The sequence below is a fragment of the Protopterus annectens genome, chromosome 8.part0, assembly GCF_019279795.1.
Source record: "Protopterus annectens isolate FY-2018-M chromosome 8.part0, PAN1.0, whole genome shotgun sequence".
Lineage (NCBI taxonomy): Eukaryota > Metazoa > Chordata > Ceratodontiformes > Protopteridae > Protopterus > Protopterus annectens.
In genome coordinates, this window is record NC_056741.1 from 601,123,130 (window position 1) to 601,141,877 (window position 18,748).

The window sequence follows — 18,748 nt, forward strand, 5'->3', positions numbered from 1 at the left end:
ACAAAACTGGCAGCATTACCAAAACATGTTTTAGGAATCTAAATCTACAATGCAATATCAAAATAATTTGTTGGTAGGATACAGCCTTTTCCCAAAGGATTCCTTACCCAGGGAATAAGCTCCATCTTTGTATCAAAGTAGTTGCCTGTCTCTAAAATCCAACCTGTATGAATGGATGAGGATCTGTAAATTAACTCCTGGTCTAGCTCTTCAGATCCTTATGTACAGAGGAAGCAAGCAGTGCAGACTGCACTGAAAAAGCTCTTAATGGTCTACTCAAACAGTAGCCTAGCACCCGCATAATAAACATACATATATACATACATACACACACACGTGTATGTATATAAAATCTTATGAAACGCCCAGACTAGAGATGGTGTAGTTAACAGGTTGTCGTGGAAGTTATCATATGAACATACACAACTTAAGAGCAAAACTATAACATTTTAATCTAGAAGACTGTTACATACCAAGCTTTACAAACTTTTTTTTCCCAATGTTTCAAAATTTTGGGGAAATATCAATGTCATACAGGTGTCCGTCATAACTAGCGAGAATGCTCCTTGGTGGGGCCTGCTACTGAATATCCTGAAGGATGACTACAGTAAAAAAACATAGTTAAGTGGACATCACAGCAACATCATTTTGTGCATAATCCATTTGCAAATTCCAGAGCTCTCTTCCACCAAGGCCATCAGTTCAGGTAACTTGTTGCTTATATTCCAAGTGCAATTAAGGCAACCCTTACTTGAATGTATCAAAATTCACTAAACTCACAGTATGCTAAATTCAAATCTCTCTTGTTCTCCTATCGTACTAAGTGGATATGCACACCCCACTCCCCGACAATTTCCCCCTCAGCCATTAAACATCCCCACTCTCTCTGTAACTACTACTCCTACTTACACCCCACTGTGACTTTCACCTACTGCACCCAATCCTCTCCCTCACTCAAACTTTTCCTTAACTTATACATGAAATAATTTTTTTTTGTAACAATCATTGGTCTGTATCAAGAATGTCTGACTATTGTATTGTATTGTATGCTAAATGTTCCCTGTGAATTTATTGTATGTCATTTTACTGTACATTTTTATTGTATGTTATTTTACTGTACACTACATACTATCTAGAATTGACTGTATATTCTATTTCTACGTAATAGAATTCTGGTGCTTTTCTTCCCCAGCCTCCACTAAAAACAAACTCTTCGTGGCCCAGTGGACTTCCCCAGTTACCAAACTGAAAATAAATAATAAATAAATATGTATTTGTAAATACACATCTGATGTATGTTGACTAAGGACTTTCTCAGCCTACCACTACAACACATGAAATGTAAACCATCATTCATTCCCAAAAAGTGCAGGCGCTTGCTATCCAAAGACAGACCGTTCCAAATACCCAAGACACTTTCAAGAATAATCCCTCTGTATCTCACCTGCCATGAAACCAATCCTGACAGCCATCACACTCGATCATGAAACGGGTGACATCGTAGGGTAGCCGGCACAAGCAGTACACTGGCACTGAAGCCATTACTTCAATTATCAATCCTGCCCACCCTCCACCAGGGAGAGGGGCAAAGAATCAGCAAATGCAGTGGTGTCTTCAACGATGCAGAAAACAAAGAAATTGCAACCTTCTTCTGTACCACTTAGATTATACAACTTGCTGCTGCTGCAGCAGCTGACCTCTAGTAATGTTTTCAGCAATCAAAATCGATGTTTAGGCTTTAGGATATACTGCTGACAACTTGTAACAGCATGCCAATTCCCAGCCGACAATATAAATCACAATTTTTCCATGTAGTTTCCCTTTTCTCTTGAATTGTGTAATATTCCAAACATAAATCAACTTCAACTAGAATGAAACGTATGAGTCGCCAGCTGTATGAAAAACTGTTAAAATATGAACTTGTCAGAAACCTCTTCAAAGTGATAAACGAATTACTGGACACAACGTATATATGCAAAAGAGCAACTTCTTCATACAGTTGAAATTAAGTTATTCACCACTTCTGTCCAAACTCCTAGTCCTCCAAATTTATGAAATATCCACTTTGCACAGGTTAACAATTCCCAATTAACTTCAGTGGCTAAATCAATGTAAACTGCGATTCGTGATATTGCTTTAGAAACACGTTCAGTTTACCGTTGTCCACTCAGTAGAGATCATACAGAATCAGGAACAGCTTAGCTAGCCTGCATAAAGCTCTTGTGACAGGCCAGGCCCAAAACAATCACATCACTGCATAAAACATAAGGTAAAACTGCAATAAAGCTTAACTGCGAACATTAAACTGCATAGTTGCATGTTATTACTCCAGCAGAACGTCAAAATATTACACAAACACCCATCTACTACTCTAGTGGCGATCCAAAACCGAATCTACTGCTCTACCCACTTCTTTCAGTCGCACACTATCTACCTCACATTGTGAGCCACAACAAACTTCAGCGTAAAGAAAAAAAAATAATAATAATAATGTACACACATAGCAGAAGCCCAGTCGCCAACCATTTTAGTGATGACGCAAGAAGGGGCGTGACTTTACTTGCCATATTGGGACTGGAAACATAAACGCGCGTAGAGGTAGTTTTCTTGTTGTCGGAAATTCGGAATAGTGGGGTTATATTTCCCATAGTTGTTTTACTGAATCTAGCATTCCGTACACGTGTTCCAAAATGTTTAATCAGGGTTACTGGACATTGCTGTATGTCAGTGCATTACGGCTCAATGTTTATTTGTGCCATTAACATGATTCTTTAATAATCTGGCAAAGACTGAAGAGTAATTCATACCTCTCAACTGTCCAGATTATTGCCTAATATTTTGCAGTGTTTCTCATGAAATTTGTGTTATTCTAGCAATTCATTGAGGACAAACGTCCTTAAATAATGAAGCACGTTTGATTTTCAGGGTTCGTATCCGTCAGAAAATGCATTCCACCCCCGTAACTTTATAAGAGAAACGTTTGAAATGTTGTCCCCTATTTTTGGCCTCTGTTCTATTATTTGTGGTTTTTCCAGATTTCTTGGGTAAGAGGTTGAGAACTGTGAAGAGTATCCCAAAATTTATTGACAATTATACTATGCTAAGCTAATTCCTTTGTTTCTTACAGGCCCACTACTCCTGTAGAGGTGCTTAAGCATAAGTGTGTCCTAAATAAAACGATGGGCTGCGTTGTATATTCCATATCGAAAATAGGGTTTACGTACCTGCTTAACCGTGGACGATGGGGGCGGGGGACTTGTTTCTAACACAGAGAATAAACTGTTAAGATTTTACACTTTCCCATTTTACAAGAACCAGTAACACCTAGGGCGGTATCTCATGTATGTCAGGCAAACAGCGGTCAGGTCACACAAGGATGCAGTATCTACATTTACCCCGAAATACTAGTCTCAATATTCTTCTTTTTCTAACCGTTGCAATAATTGAAAACACTGAGGCTGAGTGTAAATTGCATTCGTATTCATAGACACGAGTTACATTCAGTCCAGCGTCTCCTTTATTGTCCTGACCAAGGACATCCAGTCATAATAAGCTGCTTAACTGCGATTTCATGTAAATTATACTATGCTGCCCTTATTCATGGGAGCGTTCGTTCTTAGTAGTGTAAGGGTTAGGTGCGGGTTACGGTTTTAGAGTTAGGATTGCCTGGTATAATTACAGTTTAAACTTTAAAATTTAAGAGTTAGGGGGCTTCAGTCACCACACCTCTTTAACATCAGCACAAGAAATCTGGATAAAGCTTAAAATAATGGGGAAACAAAAGGTCCCAAATACGGACATCTTATACTCATTGCTCTTATAAACTCAGAAAGTTGCTAAAATAATACGATTTGTGTTAGCATGCATTTTCTGAAGAATGTGTAATCTGTTACTTAAATGTATTTAATGTAGTGAGTTCAGTAGTCACTGATTTGCCAGAAAATAATATATTTTATGAGGAAGAGACCAAAAATGTAAGGCAAAAATCTGGACAGCTGAGATATGTCAGTCACTTTTCATACAGGCAAACATATTTATTTTTATTTATTTTACATTTGTTGACTGGGCTAGTCTAGCTGGATACATGTATATTTTCAGTAGAGGCCCGGGGAGAAAAGCTCCACAAACAGAAAAAAATTGTAAAAAAAAAAAAAGCAGTTCAAAAACAATGCTAGTAGAACAGCCAACAAAAATACATCAGGTGGAAAAATTGTTAAACAAAGATAATGCAAATAGAGATAGAAAACATTTGGATTCCTGATATCACAAGACAGAACATGTTGATTGAAATACATAGAGGACTATCATTGAATATATATATATATATATTGTTTGTTTGTGTCTTTCGGCTTTTCCCGGTTAGGGGTCGCCACAGCGAAACTCTGGTCCACTAATAATTGGTAGTGGATTTTTATGTACCAGGTTACCAGCCCTGACGCACAACCTTCAACGAAGGCACGCCCCATTCACGTATGCCTCCACACAGAAGACGCTCTAGCTGAGAATCGAACGGGACAACGTCTTGCTATGAGGCGACAACGCTACCGCAGCACCACCACCGCAGTATATATATATATATATATATATATATATATATATATATTTTTTTTTTTTTTTTAGTAGTTCAGTGGAAATGGTAAAGTTAAAGTAGTAAGATAGATAGTACTGTAGTAAAGCAGTTGAAGTCAAAAGAACAGGTGTGTGACCGGAGGCAATAAAAGTTTCAGTCAGGGTTAGTACAAGGGCAGAGCCATTGGGAATTAAGGAAGTTTTTTAGATGCTTCTTGAAAGTGGGTGTAGAGGTAAGTTCACTTGGAAGCTTGTTCCAAATAGGTCCAATTGAGTTGGAGAACAAACAGTCCCCAGCTTTGTTGTGGGATTTATGGGAGGCTGCTAGGAACTTCGTGGCTGAGCGCAAGGAAGAGAGGTTTTTATAAGGGCTAATAAGAGTGCAGAGTATGGTAGTATTTGAAGGATGAAAGAAGATTTTGTGGGTGATGCTAAGTTGCTGTAGCAGTAGTTGATTTTGTAATTCCAGCCAACCAAGTTGTTTAAGATTTGTGCAATGGTGGGTACGAAAAGGGGCTCCTGTAGCAAATCTGGCAATGTTGTTGTATGAAGTTGCTAGTTTATTGAAATTATATTTAGATAAGTTTGTAAAAATAAGTGAGGCATAGAGAAGGGTAGATAGCAGGTGCGTCTGTGCGATGGTAGTTCTAGCTGAAGCAGTGAGGAAGGGTTTAAGCCTATATAGAGATCCAGGTTTTCTATTGACTGACTTGATGGTTAAGTTAATATGAGAATCAAAGTTAAGATTATGATCTATTGTGACACCTAGAAGTTTGATAGTAGGGTCAGAGGATATTATTGTGCCCTTATTAGATGTTATATTGAAGTCAAAAGTAGAGGATTTCTGTGTAGGTGTGAATAGTAATAATTTAGTTTTTTTAGGATTAAGTAGGAGACAATATTGATAGAACCAGTTTTCAGCTGCTGTAAATACTTTTTGGGTAGTAGTCTGAAGCTCAGCTGTGGAAGATTCTGAACATATCAATGTTGAGTCATCAGCATATTGAATGCAGGTGGTTTGTGGAAGGGACTTATTTAGATCATTAATAAAAATAGAAAAGAGGAGTGGTCCAAGAATGGAAACTTGAGGGACTCCAATTTTGATGGGAAGCAGAGAGGATATGTGATTGTCCCAAAAAACTGCTTGCTGTCTATTTTCTAAGTAGGAGTTAAACCACTGGATTGCCTGGGAGTCTAATGGCAGAGATTTAAGGAGTTCACGGTTAACCATATCAAAGGCCTTAGAGAGGTCTAAAAAGAGAGCTGATGACAGCAAGTTGTTATTACGATTTTTATTAATATGGTCTGTGAATGATGAGTGCAGTAGTTGTGCTGTGATAAGGTCTAAAACTGTGTTGGCAGTCTGCTAGAAGATTGTTTTGGAGAAGATGGTCGTGCAATTGCCGATGGACACATCTTTCCATGATTTTAGCTAAAGGAGAAAGTAGGGCTATGGGACGGAAGTTGGAGAGTTCGTTAGTGTTACCCCCCTTATGAAGAGGAATGATATGAGAGACTTTCCAGAGGGATGGGATAAAGCCTTCAGTTATGGTTCGATTTATTAAAATGGAGACAGGGTAGGTAAGTACTCCAGCTGCAATTTGTAGATACTCAGCTGGGAGGAGGTCAGCTGAGGGCGAACATGGTTTACGTTTCCTAAGTAGGGTGTGGATGAGATCTGTTGAGACTGGTTGCAATTTGAAAGTGGGGGGTTTATTGTTCAGGGAGTAAGGTTCCTTGGTGGATCTAGGTGACAAGGTCTTGGCTAGGAATGTGACAGTCTCAGAGAAAAATTTGTTGAAAGTGTCAGCAATTTGGTTGGGTGTACTCTGAGTGAGGTTAGAAGGAGTGGGTGTTTTAGAATTACCTGGATGTAGTAATTTGTTGATACCTGACCAGAATTTCTGAGGGTTTTGGTGTTCAGTGTGTTGGAATTTCAAGTAATAATTTTTCTTGTCTAGGAGTATTAATTTCTTTGTTTCATTTCTAAGCTGTTTAAAGGTTTGATGGTCAAATGTGTTTTTAGTGCTACGCCATTTGGCCCCAGTTCCATTTCTCTGTAACATTTTTTGTTTGGTCTCTTTGGTTAGCCAAGGAGCAGGCTTTGCTCTGGTTTTAATTGATCGAGTGGAGGCATGGTGTTTGAGAATTTGAAGGAATTTGTTGTTGAAGTAGGAAACTGCCTCATCAAGAGGTAGGTATTTTAGGGGAGACCGGTTGCAAGCTTTGAGCTCTATTTGGAAGTTTGTTTGGTTGAAATATTTCTTGTTCCTGGTTGTTCTGAAAATTGTGTGGTTGGGGATAGGGTTTTTTTGTCTGGTAATATAAGTGGGTAAGTGGTCGCTGATATCATCAGGTAGTATGCCCATGGTATAAGCCAGGGGGTTACTATTGACGAGAATCCAGTCAAGGGTGCTCTGTTTGGAGCTAGATTTATTTATTCTAATAGGGACGGTAATGGTTTGATTGAAGCCATAAAGGTTTATGTGAGAAGTTGTTTTTTGGGAAATGCAACAATTCCAATCAATTTTAAAGTCTCCTAGGAGAATAGTTTCCTGAGGGAAGGAGGTGGAGAGCCAGCTCAGTATATTTTCAAGGGTATTAATATTATTGCCTGGTGGGATGTAACAGCAGATTATGTAAATGGATTTGTATGTATTAAGCTGTAGTTTGGTGATTAAGATTTCACTATTACTTGGTGAGGGTGGTTTGGTATCTAGGTGGGTAACCAGTAATTCAGTCTTGTAGAGTATTGCTACACCACCACCCTTTTTGATTGGACGGTCAAGTCTAAGGATGTTATACCCCAATGGGATTATATCATTATCCTTAGTTTCTGATTTAAGCCAGGTTTCAGTTAGGCATAATATATCAAAGGAATGTAGATCAAGTAGGGCATGCAGTTGGGTAATTTTATTATTTAGGCTGCAAATATTTAGGTGGGCTATACGGAGAGAGCTGGGTGTGGTGGTAGGATTTATAGAATTAGCTTGATTTAGTGGAGAGATACTAGGGAGGTAGTTGTTTGGGCCTGGGTTAGGGTGAATGTCTCCATAAAGGAGAAGTAGCTGCTGGTGGCTGTGTAAGTATTTGGAAAGTTTGGAAGAAATTGGGAAAAGTTTCTTGTTTTGGAAAAACTTGATATGTGTAGTTCTATGGAAATGAGGTAGGAAGATGCTGATGTTATATTGCTGTGTGTTTGTGGGGCGTAAACATAGTGAGGAGTAGTTTCTTTTACTGTTAGCTGAGATTCAATTAAGGTTTTCTTTTCATAGAGAGTGAGGGTGTATGAAATAAGAAGAGTGTTTAGGAGTGTGAAAGAAGAGAGTAGGAGACAATATTTAAGAATTCTTGATTTATGCATAGCAAGGGAAAGTGTGGTCCTAGAGGCAAGTGATAGTTGAGATAGGAAAATAGGGGGGTTAATAGGGTGGAGCAGTTTTCCTAGAGGAAGGGATTGTAATAATAACGAGTGGGCAGAACTGTTAATTGTGTAATTAGGTGGAGAGGGCTATTGGTGGATGTAGCAGGAGGTTGGGTTATTGTGCTATAAGGCTAGGCCCCCTGGGGCTGGGTGGGAATTAGGGGTAGGGGAGCGGAGTGAGCCCGCAGGGCGAATGGAGCGGGTAGAGCAAAGGAGAAGGAGAGCCAGAAAAAAATAATCAGTCAGCTCATGTGGGATTACTCCCAGGGTCAGGTAAGCTATCCCAGAGAGAGGAGAAATTGTATGTTGAAGGATATATACAAGGTAGAACTATGAAACCTAGATGGTATTTATTCAGTTCAGGAAATGACTTCACTTTAGGGGGAATCCTAAAAACTACCAGGAGTACACGGGACAAGGTTGGGAAGGCAGGAAGGTTTAAACATATATTTCAAGTTATACTATTTGTAGGATATCAAAATTAAGTCAGATATTATGTTAGGGATAAAGGTTTCTTTTTTTTGTTATTTTTTTTTTAAGTAGGCGTGGGATGCAGAGATAGGGTGAAATCCACTGGGAGGGAAAGGTAACACTGTAAGGCGTACTTAACAGAAATTGAATTGGAACTGTTTCGGTGTGCTAGGGATTTCCATTAAGGGAAATAAATTAGCAAGTGTAATACCTAGTGGCCTTAGTTAGCAATTACTTCACAATATTTGTAATGGTAAAAGAAAAATCAGGCAAGGGAGAGAAGGTAAGTGGGGGTAAAATAAGGAATTCTAGATGGTGGCAAGCTGCTGGCAGACCCCTATCCTAGGACAAATATGTCATCACATAATGTTGTAACACACCACTTTTTTATTATAGGGTTAGACATGAATTCATTGTCCAAATTCTCATGAATAATTTGTGCCACACTACCATCTAATTTCATTTATCTGCTTTTTTTTGGGGGGGGTCTGTCCAGATGATCATCCCCTCCTTTGTCTTGTTTCTTGCCTCGCTGGTTAACCAAAGTCACTTTCCTAGGCTCTGTACTCTCACATATAATTGATATCCTGGGTTGGCTCAAAATCCTTCTGATTTTTTTTGAGTGGCTGGTAAAGTCAAAAGATAAAACAGTAATTACATCTACAGAGTTTTTTTATCCATTGTACGTATTTGTGCATTTGTATAACTTGTTAATTCTAGAAAATTGATCTCAGTGAATAGTTTTCAAGTTCAGTCTGGGAATATTAACGTAACAAAAGAAAATACAATGCAATACTGTGACCAGTGATATTAAAATACAATGAAGTCTGAAGGCACACTTGTACAATTAAAAAGTTATACATTTATAATTGATTGGTGTACAATACACACATTTACAATCTGACTTGGAATTACAGCCATCTTGGAATTAGTATCAGATGCAGTATAATAGAAAAAAGTATTAAGAGAGTGAGTGGAAGAGAATGGTGATAGTGTTGTACAATATATGGAGGATGTTTAGAGTTTGTGTATACTGTATAACACTATTTATACCTCTCAACCTCTTAGGGCGAGAAATCTGGACAAAGCCTAAAATAATGGGTGGAGAAGGGTCAAAGGTCCAAAAAACATGGTCCGATTTTAAATTATGATCATAAACATAAACTTAAAATGTTGCTAGAATGATAGGATTTGTGTTATCATGCATTTTCAGAAGGATATGAAGTTTGAAAGTCAAATGTATGCCATTATTTAGTGACTTCAGTCCTCAGTTATGTGCCAGAAAACCTCAAATTTTATGAGGAGCAGACCAAAAATAAGAGGCAAAAGTCTGGACATTTGAGAGGTATTCACTATATACAGGCTGTTTAGAGATAAATTCATGTTCATATTAGTTTGATATCCTTAGTAGATGAGAGATTTACAGAGTTAGCAGCAAAGATAGATATTTACATTATATAAAAAAAAAGTGTTAGAACAGGGAGATTTGTCTGATCTAGAGAAAGAGTATAGGAGTATGAGCTAGAGACTTATACTTGTAGATCTACTCTGTTATCAGGTAACAGTACTTGTTTGGAAACATTTGTAAATTGAGTCTTTAAGAAGCGGTATGTTCTTTAAGGTAAATTGGAAGTGATTCCCAGATCTGGAGGCCTAGGGCAGATAAACTATGGTTAGTATAGTGGAATTTGGTCACAGGAGATTTTACATCTGGTATGTTAGTTAGGGGTGATCTTGGTAGCTGGAGATGCACAGTAGTAGAGTCAGTTTCCAGAGAAAAGAAAATATTCAAGCCTGATTCATTTGAAAAAAATTGTGATCCTTGTAGAAGTTTAATTCTGTGAGAGATTGTGAGCCAGTGAGGTTTTGCAAGAACATGGCAGCAATGTTATGTGTTGGGTGCTAGTGTAATGAACCTGCAAAATGCTGTTTGCAGTGACTTGCAGGGCATCAAAGGTTCTTCTTGAATGCTGAAGCTATGAGGGGTAGTCCATATTCTTGTTGTGAGAACAGTACACTTTTGCCAGTTGTATTTTTTTTAGGGAGAAAGCATCTGAGATTTTTCTGGCTCAAGAATCCTGAGTGTTGATTTTGGATTTGATGATATCAATATGGTGCTGAAAATGTAGTTGCTGATATAACTATATATCTATATACCTGAAATGTGGGGTAGTTTCTAGTTAGAACAGATTGTTGAGAGTTACATGCCAGTCCTTGAGGATGATGGAGACCTTGTGTTTCATACCCAGTATAACTATTTTCCTTTCAAAATTAATTCTTCTCTGTCATGGTAACCTAGTTTGATAGTTGTCAAAGGATGTTTTTAAAAATGTATTTATTTTTTGATTTGAGTGGAAATGGTGGGATCAGCAGATTACCATATTGTTAGCATAAAAGATGATAGGGTATATGGTATGTCAGAAGGACAACAGCTGATGAATAAGGAGAACAGTAGGTGTGAAAGGACTGATCCTTGAGAAACACTTTTAGTAAATTTGGCAGGCTGTGACCTGGAGTTTCCTGTTCTAACTGAAAAGGGTCTGTTAGAGAAGAAGCTTTTGAGCCATGATGGGGCTTGATCACTAATACCAGTGGTTATGAATAAGTCCATCAGGAGGGGATGATCTACCTGGTCAAGAATGCTTTGGTATGAGGCTTCCAAGATGGCTGCAGATTTAGTAACATCTTAATTTCAGGTCTCCCAGTGTGAAAACAGAAACTCAGAAAACAGAGCCAGTAAACTTCAGTAACTGGCTGTTAAGTGCACAGCCTGTATGCCAGCAGCAAAAAAAAAAAAAAAAAAAAAAAAAAAAATCAGAGAACCTGAAAGAAAACCAGTCATCAAAGGTGAGGAAAAAAACAGTGACTGGGAAGAATTCTGCAACTGTTCAGCAAAAAGCAGTGCAAGCACCAGCTTTGGTGCAAGACATGACTTCAGTAACCTAGAGGAAAAAATAAGCCAAATGTACTCAGCACTGATTAAAATAAACAAAGCACTGATGGAGAATATCAACTCAAATAACAAAAGGCTAGAAACATGGAATAAGCTTTATACAGATATTCAGGTAAGATGATAAAACTGCAAAAATCAGAGGACAAAATGAAGAAAATGCTGGCTGAATATTAGACTGCTCAAGAAAAGATGTTTAAAAAATATTAGAATTAGAGAACAGAGCATGCAGGATAAACCTGTGATTTTCTGCTCTACCAGAAGCAACAGACTGTATTAATTTTATGAAAGCACAAATAAACAACTGGACTGGTATTCCACAGCAAGAGTTGTTAATTGAAAGAACACATTGTGTGTATGTTCCAAACTTGGACATGAGAAAGAAATCTAGACCTTTAATAGTAAAGATGAAATCCTACCAGCAGAAGGAGCTGATTCTGACAAAACTATGGCAGAAGGGCAAAGTACTAAAAGTGGGGGACAGTAGAGTGTTTGTGAAGAATGATTACTCACTGTACATCAGGCAGAAGAGAAGAAAATGTATTCCACTAATCAGGGAATGTCGAGAACCAGACATGAGATTCAAACTGTTGTACCCAGTTATCTTCAGAATATTCTTTCCTGCAGGGACAAAATAATTTTTTGATACAGAACATGCTAAAGAGGAAATACAAATGTTTGCCCAAAAAAGAGAGCTGTGAAGCAGAAGGTGATTCTGTTTCTTGTTGTTCTGGTAATAAAGACCACAGAGAGACTGCCAGTGAAACATTTTCCAATGTTTCTATGGAAAATAATTGAGAGAGAGAAAAAAGCATACGAATTGACAAGAGGAACTGAGAATATGTTGGAAATGAAGCAGACACTGGAATCGGCAGATGGAGATAAACAGGAATAATACCAGCAACTCAGAAATTGACAAATAAATGTGGGATTACAAAGCATTAATTATATTTGTAAAACATGACAGTACAAGAAAACTGGAAATATTGGATTTTTGTACTTTATTAAACTTGTAGGGGACTCTAAAACATATTCCTTACTTCATGTCATTAATGTTTGGAAGAACACTTAGGAGAGTGGAAGAGGTAGTAGAGAGTTAACTGTAAGTAAAACAAAATTTTGTTCTTAACAGTAGTATTTTTATAATGCATGATATAATCTGTTTGTTAAAAAGTAAAATTTGCTCAGTTATTTTCAAGTGTAATGAGGATACTAAAGTAAACAGGTGCCTCTGTTTCTTTTTCTTTCTTTTCTCTTTCTTCTTGGCCAGTTTTAAGAAATGTAGGCACTGCAATGTAAAAAAAAGAAGAAAAGTCTTGTCAAAAGAGCAAGATTCAAGAAAAACTGATGTGCTTTTTCTCATTCTTACATAGGGAAATGACTGGATTAAAGCTCTTGGATTGACCTAGTAAAACATTTGAAGATAAAGCAAATAAATAAAAAAGAACAATGAATAAAATAAAGCTTTCATCTAGCAAATAAATGCTTGTAGAAACAACTCTGTATCTGGTTCTAATGTCTCAATGGAGACAATCTTATACAGAGCAATAAAAACAGAATGCTTCTTTCTTTTATTGGCTAGGAGATAATGTTTTCTGAAAGCATTCAAATGTTTTCCCAATCTGGGAGAGCACCAAAGACAAGACAGAACCAGACGGCACTTAGTAGAAGCACAGACTGTACCATGCTTTTTAGTGTGTATAACCTTCCTTTTAGGTTAATCCAAGTCTCTGAGTGTGGCTGTCAGTTTGGGATAATTGTTCCTATTAGGAGGGTAAAATTTCACTATTTGAAGATGTACATAGATTTGCATGTTAGTATTAAATTAACAGGTTTTAGGGGAGTATTGATGGTGTATTTGTTTTTTTTTTTTTTTGAGGACTTTCAATAGAACAAAAACGTTTTGTAAGATGTGACATAGGCTCAAATGAATATGACAAGAAATAACTGTATAAAAGATAAACCTGCCCAACACTAGTGTATGCATGTGTGATGGCCATGCATTGGCACAGCAATCAAGGAGCCTCAATCCTCACCACTAACACCAGTGAGGGGCGTCTATATAGGGAAAGGATAACAAATACACACACAGTAAAGTATAATTTCCCTTAAGAGCACACAGAGATCACAGTCAGTCTGGGTCTGGTTTCTCCCTTTCTCTCCAGGTCCCCAATAAGACTCCCCACTGGCACAGCTATAGGGTCCAGATCTCAGCCTACTGGGCAAGCTAAAACCTCCAGCACCTTCTCTGTCCAACCAGTGCTTCGTGTCCCTGCCCAAGTAGCTAACACACACACACACACACACACACACACACACACACACACACACACACACATACACACACACACACTTTGAGATAAGAGTTATATACAACCACACATACACTCCTGGGGAAGGCTGGCTTAGGTTCTCCAGCTGTGCCCCTTTGTCCCAGACTATACGGTAGAACCACCTGCCACCACCCACTAATATTTATCAGCTACCAAAAGGCCCTTATGAAAGGGTGTCCAATTATACTGTGCAATATTATTATCCAAATAAGTGTAATTGAACATTCAAGACTTATTTGGAGTGACTCGGACAGTATCACTATATACATGCAATGTACTCTAAAGTTTAAATTATCTCTACACAAAATAGCCACAGTTGAAATGTTTAAAATATTTAATAATAAATAATAAAAACACAAGACAATACTTTTTACTACACATGCTAGTCAAGAGTTCAGAGATCACAGAGAAATACTTAAAATAATACAGTAGAAAAGTTTTGACATCAATACAGAAAAAAACTAATCTAATCTTCCAAGTTCCTAGCTATTTCTAGGAGAAAACACAGTTCTAAAATAAACTTACATATAGAATACAGGCAGAGTGCTGGTGATGTTGGATGTTCTCAAGACAAAATGCTCAAATGCTCTCATTCTTTCCCTCCTTAAATTGATAACACAGTACCACTGATTCATTTCAGATTGCATAATTTCTTTCTGGTTCTCAGGCTAACAGACTCTCAGAGGTTAATGACCCTTTTGCTCTTGCAGCTGGTCAGGAAGCCAGAGGAATAAAAGAAATTTAAATGTAAATTTTAGCTATTAACACTGGTCTCAAAACAATAGGCAGAATGCCTCCCTCTAGACATCTCGGCTCCTAGATTTAGATCAAAGAATTTCACAATGCTTGACTTATCAGCTTTGTTACAGCAGAGTGCACTGTTGTTACATGTTTGCAATTCCACATCTAACAGCATTTTCTTCCATTTAATAGAACAAGCCTGTGACATATTAATATTTACAAATGACAGAATTATCTACAAAATTCTATCTAAGCTAGGCTGGCAGCCTTCACCTATCTTTGCAGCATGTAATACAAAAGCTTGAACTAGATATGGGTTCCCTCCTCTCTCTCTCTCCATGCCCCTGATAAGATTCTCCACTGGCACAGATGTCGAGTTGAGTCCTCAGCTGAGTGTCCTAGGTCACATCCTCCACCACCCTCTCTGGGAAACCAGTGCTCTGTGTCCCTCCTCACACACGCACCTGGGAAAGGCTGGCACAGATTTACTTGCCCTGCTACCCTTTGCCCAGACTGTATAATAGTTACTGCCTCCAGGACACTCCAAAGCCAGCTACTCTAAGGCTCTTACAAGGGTACCCACTTATACTCAGTAAAATTAAAACTAATACATATGGTAGTGTTTGACCAATGCAGTAAGGCTTCCAGGAGCAGCCACAGAGTCACCAAATAAATATAAGTACTCTCAAAGGTTAAAATATTGTCTAAAAAACCAGGTACAATTAAAACAAATTAAACATATTTAATAATAAATAATAAAAGGACATGAAAGTACTAAATATCCATTTACAAAAAACACCAGAGTTTCAATCACAGGAAATATTAAAATAACACAGATGAATAGATTTACACAGATACAAAAAAACAGTACTTAACTAATCTCACTATATGTTCCTCACTGATCTAAAGAATTACTATTCCCTGGTTATTTACCAAAGCAATGCAAAATGAAGTAATTATGTGGTCTTCATTATTTGTCAGGTTTCAAAAACAGACTACTCTGAGACTTCTGTCTCATTTATCATTAAAACATAATTTCAGTGCTGGATTACAGAATTACATCATATATCTGGTCATCTGACTTCTGGTTCCCATACTATCCCCATTACTAGAAACTGAACCAGAATCTCGCATATATGTGTTACCATACACACAGAGCTTTGCTAAGATGTGTTACAGCATCTGGAAGACATAAAACCATTTCAATAGTTCCACCCTTCCAGGTTAGCAATTAGTTCATTGTTAAGGAAAATACAGAAGACTTCATAGTACAGACTTTTTGTCTCTGGCTGCACTGATACTTGTGAGATACAATCTTCATGACCTAAATTAAGTAATTTATTTTCAGGATATTATTCTAAAAGTTAGCTTTGGTTGAGCTTAACCTCTTCTCTTCCAGTATCTTCTGTTACAATATATATATTTAATCAGTTACAATATGCAGTCTGACACACATGTATGTTTCTTTTCTGTTCAGCAGAACACACTGTTGGTACATTTTTAGCACAAGCAACTTTACAAATACATTTTCAACACAAGCACCTGTACAAATTAGTTTGATATACAAATGACATATAATTCTTTACTGCCATATGTTACACATCCACTGCCCTACTTTCCCAGCACAGCTGGAAATACCCCACATTGTCACACCTTCCGAGGTGCTTCTTCAAACCATAAAAACAATGTAACAACCACAATCATATTAAAGAGACAAAGTAACAACTAATTTCAATTAAACAAATCGTGTGAATTAAAAATAGGTTTTAAAGGTATAGTCTCAATAAGACCAATCCCCTCATCTGCTTGCAAATTAATTATCCATTTAAAGTCATACTTTTCAGTCTTATTCCTAAAATCACCCAATTGTAAGCTATTGGGTATTATTAACTGCAGCACCATACAACTAAAAGAATGTGAAAAAACACAACTATTAGCATGTTTCACTAATGCATTATTCACATCACCTTTCCATACCTCATGTAAGTGCTCACAAACCTGTTCATTCAGGGATCGATTAGTCTTGCCCACATAGAAAGGGCAAACCATGCACTTAGCTAAGTAGACCAAATTCTTACTAGTACAGTCAGCATAGAAAGAGAAGGTAAACATTTTACCAGTGGTAGGATGAAAAAAATAATTGACATTATCAATGTAACTACAAAATTTACAAGATCTACATGGAAAGATACCAACCCATTGTGAATGTTGCTTGTCTGAAGTATAATTCTTATAACAAAGTAAGCGTTTCAAAGATTTTTTTTGTTTTTGAAACAAAACTTAGGTTTCCCACCCACAATCTCTTTAATTTTATCATCGGCCATCAGTATCAGCCAGTTTTTCCTCACTATATCACAAATAGCAATGACATTACTGGAATAGAAAAGAGGTACCCCCACTCTGGTGTCGCATTCTGAGGTGAGATAGTGGGTTCCCCCTTATAATGTGTTGTGGAAAAATAAGGTCTGCCACTACCAGTCCTATCAATATTTGCTTGTATCAATGATCACTCCACTTCTTTATTTATAAGAATAACCCCTGTTAATAAATCCTTCCCTCAGTTCCACTAGTGCTTCCTTAAAGCTACTGCCCTTGTTGCTCGACCTAGACATCCTCATACTCTGTCCCCTCAAAATGTTTTTATATATGTAACCAGGGTACATACTGCTCCTGTGCAAAATGTTAGTTCTTCTAGATGCTTTTTTATACACACTCGTATTGAACTGGGCAGCATATGTTTTAATAATATTAACATCAAGAAAATCCAATTCCTAGTGTAAACATTTCATAGTAAACTTAAGAAAAGAAGTAGTAGAGTTCAAATAGCTCATAAACTCTATTAATAAAGAGGGAGGGCCCACCGATAAAATGAAAACATCTTCCACAAATCTTTTATAGTATTTAATACATTGTGAAAAGTGGTTGTCTTTTAGGAATTTTTTTGTTTCCCACTGCGCCAACACCATATTGGCATAACTATTAGCACAGATGGTACCTTTGAAGATAGTACTCATCGTTAAACAAAAATACATTATTTTGTAACACTAATTCCAAGAGCATGCAGATTAAACTAATCTGATATTTTGAATAATCACTATTATGTAAAAGAAAAAAACTGACATAATTAAGACCCACTTCATTGGAAATGACTGTAAACAAAGGACAAACATCAAGTGTGACCATTAAACAATCTTTCACCACAGCTTGATCCCTGTAGCACAAATAAAGTTTGTAAAAACTGCTTCATGTCACTAAGGACAGAGGATATCTTGTCTAATACTAGTCTAAGCATCTTTTCAACATAAATGGACTGTGGCTTTGTCAACCATCCTTGACCCGATAGTATGGGCCTCATCATACAAGACTTCAGTTGGGTCTGAAAAAGTCTATTAAAAGTCTAATATATACAAAGCTCATATCCAAATTGAGCTTAAGACCATGTACCCAGGTGTTTTTAAATAGATGGTTTTAAAAAAACAAGTACTTTTGTTCCATCACTACATCCTTTATTAGAGGTGTTTTCAAAAGTATGTGAGTTAGATTTAATGGATATAATGGATAACTTACATACAGGTGATAATTATGCCATAGGTAATAATTATGCCAGTATAGTGTTGACACAATGGGAAACAACAAAAGTCCTAGAAGGCAACCACTTTTCACATTGTAATAAATACTATAAAAGATTTGTGGATGATGTTTTCCTGTTATGGGTGGGCCTTCCTAGGTGGGCCGTCCCTCTTTATTAATAAAGTCTGTGAGCTATTTGAACTCTCCTACTTCTTTTCTTAAGTTTACTATGAAATTTTCACACCGGGAATTGGATTTCCTTGATGTTAAGATTATTAAAACATCTGATATCCAGTTCAATAAAAGTGTAAATAAAATACATGTAGAAGAAATAACATTTTACATAGGAGCAGTATGCACCCTGGTTAAATATATAAAAATGTTTTGAAGGGACAGAGTATGAGGATGTCTATGTTGAACAACAAGGATAGTGGCTTTAAGGAAGCATTGGCGGAACTGAGGGAAGGATTTATTAACAGGGGTTATTCATATAAAGAAGTAGAGCAATCACTGATACAAGTGAATATTGATAGGACTGGTACTGCCAGACCTTATTTTTCCACACATCATGAGGGGGAACCCATTGGCTTGCCTCAGAATGTGAGACTGAACAGAGTGGGGGTACCTCTTTTCTAGTCCAGTAATGTCAATGCTATTTGTGATATAATGAGGAAAAATTGGCTGATTATG

The 18,748-nt window shown here is 37.2% G+C and overlaps 1 protein-coding gene across 1 annotated transcript in view; it reads right to left on the reverse strand.

Moving 5' to 3' along the window:
• The window catches only part of PHF8 (PHD finger protein 8), a 3,148,719-nt gene extending 3,146,284 nt beyond the window's left edge, over positions 1–2,435 (reverse strand). The window contains exon 1 of the mRNA XM_044080095.1: positions 1,445–2,435. Within this exon, the coding sequence (XP_043936030.1) occupies positions 1,445–1,542 (98 nt within the window). The 5' untranslated portion in view covers positions 1,543–2,435. The remainder of the gene's footprint in view (positions 1–1,444) is intronic.
• Positions 2,436–18,748: the final 16,313 nt, after the last annotated feature.